This window comes from Oncorhynchus tshawytscha, unplaced genomic scaffold (assembly GCF_018296145.1).
Source record: "Oncorhynchus tshawytscha isolate Ot180627B unplaced genomic scaffold, Otsh_v2.0 Un_contig_2827_pilon_pilon, whole genome shotgun sequence".
In the NCBI taxonomy this organism is placed as follows: domain Eukaryota; kingdom Metazoa; phylum Chordata; class Actinopteri; order Salmoniformes; family Salmonidae; genus Oncorhynchus; species Oncorhynchus tshawytscha.
Window position 1 is genome coordinate 75,001 of NW_024609306.1, and position 7,500 is coordinate 82,500.

Below are 7,500 nucleotides of genomic sequence, written 5' to 3' on the forward strand. Positions count from 1 at the left end.
TCCCCCCTCCCCCATCTCTCTCTCACCCTCCCCATCTCTCCCTCTCCCCCTCCCCCATCTCTCTCTCCCCCTCCCCATCTCTCTCTCCCCCTCCCCCCATCTCTCTCTCCCCCTCCCCCATCTCTCTCTCCCCCTCCTCCCCATCTCTCTCTCCCCCTCCTCCCCATCTCTCCCTCTCCCTCCTCCTCCCCATCTCTCCCTCTCCCTCCTCCTCCCCATCTCTCCCTCTCCCTCCTCCTCCCCATCTCTCCCTCTCCCTCCCCCATCTCTCTCTCCCTCCTCCTCCCCATCTCTCTCTCCCTCCTCCTCCCCATCTCTCTCTCCCTCCTCCTCCCCATCTCTCTCTCCCTCCTCCTCCCCATCTCTCCCTCTCCCTCCTCCTCCCCATCTCTCCCTCCCCCCATCTCTCTCTCCCTCCTCCTCCCCATCTCTCTCTCCCTCCTCCTCCCCATCTCTCTCCCTCCTCCTCCCCATCTCTCTCTCCCTCCCCCTTTCTCTCTCCCTCCTCCCTCCCCATCTCTCTCTCCCCCCCCATCTCTCCCTCCCCCTCCCCCTCCCCAGGAGTTCCGAGACAGTACAGAGGAGAGGTGTGGAAGTTCCTGTCAGAGCAGTTTGTATTGAGACAACCGGTTCCTGTCAGATCTCCATCTGACAACAGGCCTTATAAAGAACTGCTGAAACAACTGACCTCCCAACAGCACGCCATCCTCATAGACCTGGGTGAGACCCTACACACTACACCCTACACCCTACAGCACGCCATCCTCATAGACCTGGGTGAGACCCTACACCCTACACCCTACAGCACGCCATCCTCATAGACCTGGGTGAGACCCTACACCCTACACCCTACACCCTACAGCACGCCATCCTCATAGACCTGGGTGAGACCCTACACCCTACACCCTACAGCACGCCATCCTCATAGACCTGGGTGAGACCCTACACCCTACACCCTACAGCACGCCATCCTCATAGACCTGGGTGAGACCCTACACCCTACACCCTACAGCACGCCATCCTCATAGACCTGGGTGAGACCCTACACCCTACACCCTACAGCACGCCATCCTCATAGACCTGGGTGAGACCCTACACTAGACACTATACCCTACACACTACACCCTACACCCTACAGCACGCCATCCTCATAGACCTGGGTGAGACCCTACATCCTACACCCTACAGCACGCCATCCTCATAGACCTGGGTGAGACCCTACACCCTACACCCTACAGCACGCCATCCTCATAGACCTGGGTGAGACCCTACACCCTACACCCTACAGCACGCCATCCTCATAGACCTGGGTGAGACCCTACACCCTACACCCTACACCCTACAGCACGCCATCCTCATAGACCTGGGTGAGACCCTACACCCTACACCCTACAGCACGCCATCCTCATAGACCTGGGTGAGACCCTACACCCTACACCCTACAGCACGCCATCCTCATAGACCTGGGTGAGACCCTACACCCTACAGCACGCCATCCTCATAGACCTGGGTGAGACCCTACACCCTACAGCACGCCATCCTCATAGACCTGGGTGAGACCCTACACCCTACAGCACGCCATCCTCATAGACCTGGGTGAGACCCTACACACTATACCCTACACCCTACAGCACGCCATCCTCATAGACCTGGGTGAGACCCTACACACTATACCCTACACCCTTCAGCACGCCATCCTCATAGACCTGGGTGAGACCCTACACACTATACCCTACACCCTACAGCACGCCATCCTCATAGACCTGGGTGAGACCCTACACCCTACACCCTACAGCACGCCATCCTCATAGACCTGGGTGAGACCCTACACACTATACCCTACACCCTACAGCACGCCATCCTCATAGACCTGGGTGAGACCCTACACCCTACAGCACGCCATCCTCATAGACCTGGGTGAGACCCTACACCCTACACCCTACACCCTACAGCACCCCATCCTCATAGACCTGGGTGAGACCCTACACCCTACACCCTACAGCACGCCATCCTCATAGACCTGGGTGAGACCCTACACCCTACAGCACGCCATCCTCATAGACCTGGGTGAGACCCTACACCCTACACCCTACAGCACGCCATCCTCATAGACCTGGGTGAGACCCTACACCCTACACCCTACAGCACGCCATCCTCATAGACCTGGGTGAGACCCTACACCCTACAGCACGCCATCCTCATAGACCTGGGTGAGACCCTACACCCTACAGCACGCCATCCTCATAGACCTGGGTGAGACCCTACACCCTACACCCTACAGCACGCCATCCTCATAGACCTGGGTGAGACCCTACACCCTACACACTATACCCTACACCCTACAGCACGCCATCCTCATAGACCTGGGTGAGACCCTACACCCTACACCCTACAGCACGCCATCCTCATAGACCTGGGTGAGACCCTACACCCTACACCCTACAGCACGCCATCCTCATAGACCTGGGTGAGACCCTACACCCAACAGCACGCCATCCTCATAGACCTGGGTGAGACACACTACACCCTACACCCTACAGCACGCCATCCTCATAGACCTGGGTGAGACCCTACACCCTACACCCTACAGCACGCCATCCTCATAGACCTGGGTGAGACCCTACACCCTACACCCTACACCCTACAGCACGCCATCCTCATAGACCTGGGTGAGACCCTACACCCTACACCCTACAGCACGCCATCCTCATAGACCTGGGTGAGACCCTACACCCTACACCCTACAGCACGCCATCCTCATAGACCTGGGTGAGACCCTACACCCTACACCCTACAGCACGCCATCCTCATAGACCTGGGTGAGACCCTACACCCTACACCCTACAGCACGCCATCCTCATAGACCTGGGTGAGACCCTACACTAGACACTATACCCTACACACTACACCCTACACCCTACAGCACGCCATCCTCATAGACCTGGGTGAGACCCTACATCCTACACCCTACAGCACGCCATCCTCATAGACCTGGGTGAGACCCTACACCCTACACCCTACAGCACGCCATCCTCATAGACCTGGGTGAGACCCTACACCCTACACCCTACAGCACGCCATCCTCATAGACCTGGGTGAGACCCTACACCCTACACCCTACACCCTACAGCACGCCATCCTCATAGACCTGGGTGAGACCCTACACCCTACACCCTACAGCACGCCATCCTCATAGACCTGGGTGAGACCCTACACCCTACACCCTACAGCACGCCATCCTCATAGACCTGGGTGAGACCCTACACCCTACAGCACGCCATCCTCATAGACCTGGGTGAGACCCTACACCCTACAGCACGCCATCCTCATAGACCTGGGTGAGACCCTACACCCTACAGCACGCCATCCTCATAGACCTGGGTGAGACCCTACACACTATACCCTACACCCTACAGCACGCCATCCTCATAGACCTGGGTGAGACCCTACACACTATACCCTACACCCTTCAGCACGCCATCCTCATAGACCTGGGTGAGACCCTACACACTATACCCTACACCCTACAGCACGCCATCCTCATAGACCTGGGTGAGACCCTACACCCTACACCCTACAGCACGCCATCCTCATAGACCTGGGTGAGACCCTACACACTATACCCTACACCCTACAGCACGCCATCCTCATAGACCTGGGTGAGACCCTACACCCTACAGCACGCCATCCTCATAGACCTGGGTGAGACCCTACACCCTACACCCTACACCCTACAGCACCCCATCCTCATAGACCTGGGTGAGACCCTACACCCTACACCCTACAGCACGCCATCCTCATAGACCTGGGTGAGACCCTACACCCTACAGCACGCCATCCTCATAGACCTGGGTGAGACCCTACACCCTACACCCTACAGCACGCCATCCTCATAGACCTGGGTGAGACCCTACACCCTACACCCTACAGCACGCCATCCTCATAGACCTGGGTGAGACCCTACACCCTACAGCACGCCATCCTCATAGACCTGGGTGAGACCCTACACCCTACAGCACGCCATCCTCATAGACCTGGGTGAGACCCTACACCCTACACCCTACAGCACGCCATCCTCATAGACCTGGGTGAGACCCTACACCCTACACACTATACCCTACACCCTACAGCACGCCATCCTCATAGACCTGGGTGAGACCCTACACCCTACACCCTACAGCACGCCATCCTCATAGACCTGGGTGAGACCCTACCCTACACCCTACAGCACGCCATCCTCATAGACCTGGGTGAGACCCTACACCCTACAGCACGCCATCCTCATAGACCTGGGTGAGACCACTATACCCACACCTACACCCTACAGCACGCCATCCTCATAGACCTGGGTGAGACCCTACACCCTACAGCACGCCATCCTCATAGACCTGGGTGAGACCCTACACCCTACAGCACGCCATCCTCATAGACCTGGGTGAGACCCTACACCCTACACACTATACCCTACACACTACACCCTACACCCTACAGCACGCCATCCTCATAGACCTGGGTGAGACCCTACACCCTACACCCTACAGCACGCCATCCTCATAGACCTGGGTGAGACCCTACACCCTACAGCACGCCATCCTCATAGACCTGGGTGAGACCCTACACCCTACACACTATACCCTACACACTACACCCTACACCCTACAGCACGCCATCCTCATAGACCTGGGTGAGACCCTACACTAGACACTATACCCTACACACTACACCCTACACCCTACAGCACGCCATCCTCATAGACCTGGGTGAGACCCTACACCCTACAGCACGCCATCCTCATAGACCTGGGTGAGACCCTACACCCTACACCCTACAGCACGCCATCCTCATAGACCTGGGTGAGACCCTACACCCTACACCCTACAGCACGCCATCCTCATAGACCTGGGTGAGACCCCTACACCCTACACCCTACAGCACGCCATCCTCATAGACCTGGGTGAGACCCTACACCCTACACCCTACAGCACGCCATCCTCATAGACCTGGGTGAGACCCTACACCCTACACCCTACAGCACGCCATCCTCATAGACCTGGGTGAGACCCTACACTAGACACTATACCCTACACACTACACCCTACACCCTACAGCACGCCATCCTCATAGACCTGGGTGAGACCCTACACCCTACACCCTACAGCACGCCATCCTCATAGACCTGGGTGAGACCCTACACCCTACACCCTACAGCACGCCATCCTCATAGACCTGGGTGAGACCCTACACCCTACACCCTACAGCACGCCATCCTCATAGACCTGGGTGAGACCCTACACCCTACACCCTACAGCACGCCATCCTCATAGACCTGGGTGAGACCCTACACCCTACACCCTACAGCACGCCATCCTCATAGACCTGGGTGAGACCCTACACCCTACACCCTACAGCACGCCATCCTCATAGACCTGGGTGAGACCCTACACCCTACACCCTACAGCACGCCATCCTCATAGACCTGGGTGAGACCCTACACCCTACAGCACGCCATCCTCATAGACCTGGGTGAGACCCTACACCCTACAGCACGCCATCCTCATAGACCTGGGTGAGACCCTACACCCTACAGCACGCCATCCTCATAGACCTGGGTGAGACCCTACACACTATACCCTACACCCTACAGCACGCCATCCTCATAGACCTGGGTGAGACCCTACACACTATACCCTACACCCTTCAGCACGCCATCCTCATAGACCTGGGTGAGACCCTACACACTATACCCTACACCCTACAGCACGCCATCCTCATAGACCTGGGTGAGACCCTACACCCTACACCCTACAGCACGCCATCCTCATAGACCTGGGTGAGACCCTACACACTATACCCTACACCCTACAGCACGCCATCCTCATAGACCTGGGTGAGACCCTACCTACAGCACGCCATCCTCATAGACCTGGGTGAGACCCTACACCCTACACCCTACAGCACCCCATCCTCATAGACCTGGGTGAGACCCTACACCCTACACCCTACAGCACGCCATCCTCATAGACCTGGGTGAGACCCTACACCCTACAGCACGCCATCCTCATAGACCTGGGTGAGACCCTACACCCTACACCCTACAGCACGCCATCCTCATAGACCTGGGTGAGACCCTACACCCTACACCCTACAGCACGCCATCCTCATAGACCTGGGTGAGACCCTACACCCTACAGCACGCCATCCTCATAGACCTGGGTGAGACCCTACACCCTACAGCACGCCATCCTCATAGACCTGGGTGAGACCCTACACCCTACACCCTACAGCACGCCATCCTCATAGACCTGGGTGAGACCCTACACCCTACACACTATACCCTACAGCACGCCATCCTCATAGACCTGGGTGAGACCCTACACCCTACAGCACGCCATCCTCATAGACCTGGGTGAGACCCTACACCCTACACCCTACAGCACGCCATCCTCATAGACCTGGGTGAGACCCTACACACCCTACAGCACGCCATCCTCATAGACCTGGGTGAGACCCTACACCCTACACACTATACCCTACACACTACACCCTACACCCTACAGCACGCCATCCTCATAGACCTGGGTGAGACCCTACACCCTACACCCTACAGCACGCCATCCTCATAGACCTGGGTGAGACCCTACACCCTACAGCACGCCATCCTCATAGACCTGGGTGAGACCCTACACCCTACACACTATACCCTACACACCTACACCCTACACCCTACAGCACGCCATCCTCATAGACCTGGGTGAGACCCTACACCCTACACCCTACAGCACGCCATCCTCATAGACCTGGGTGAGACCCTACACCCTACAGCACGCCATCCTCATAGACCTGGGTGAGACCCTACACCCCCTACACCCTACAGCACTACATCCTCATAGACTGGGTGAGACCCTACACCCTACACCCACGCCATCCTCATAGACCTGGGTGAGACCCTACACCCTACACCCTACAGCACGCCATCCTCATAGACCTGGGTGAGACCCTACACCCTACAGCACGCCATCCTCATAGACCTGGGTGAGACCCTACACACCCTACACCCTACAGCACATCCTCATAGACCTGGGTGAGACTACACCCTACACCCTACAGCACGCCATCCTCATAGACCTGGGTGAGACCCTACACTAGACACTATACCCTACACACTACACCCTACACCCTACAGCACGCCATCCTCATAGACCTGGGTGAGACCCCACATCCTACACACCCTACACCCTACAGCACGCCATCCTCATAGACCTGGGTGAGACCCTACACCCTACTGTCTCAGCACGCCATCTCATAGACCTGTGAGACCCTACACCCTACACCTACAGCACGCCATCCTCATAGACCTGGGTGAGACCCTCACACCCTACACCCTACAGCACGCCATCTCATAGACCTGGGTGAGACCCTACCTACACTCCTACACCCTACAGCACGCCATCTCATAGACCTGGGTGAGACCTCTACACCCTACAGCACGCCATCCTCATA

The 7,500-nt window shown here is 57.4% G+C and overlaps 1 protein-coding gene across 1 annotated transcript in view; it reads left to right on the top strand.

Moving 5' to 3' along the window:
* Positions 1-7,500, top strand: part of LOC112242127 (TBC1 domain family member 1-like) — an 88,568-nt gene that overhangs the window by 60,247 nt on the left and 20,821 nt on the right. The window contains 1 exon segment of the mRNA XM_042314802.1: positions 562-720. Within this exon segment, the coding sequence (XP_042170736.1) occupies positions 562-720 (159 nt within the window).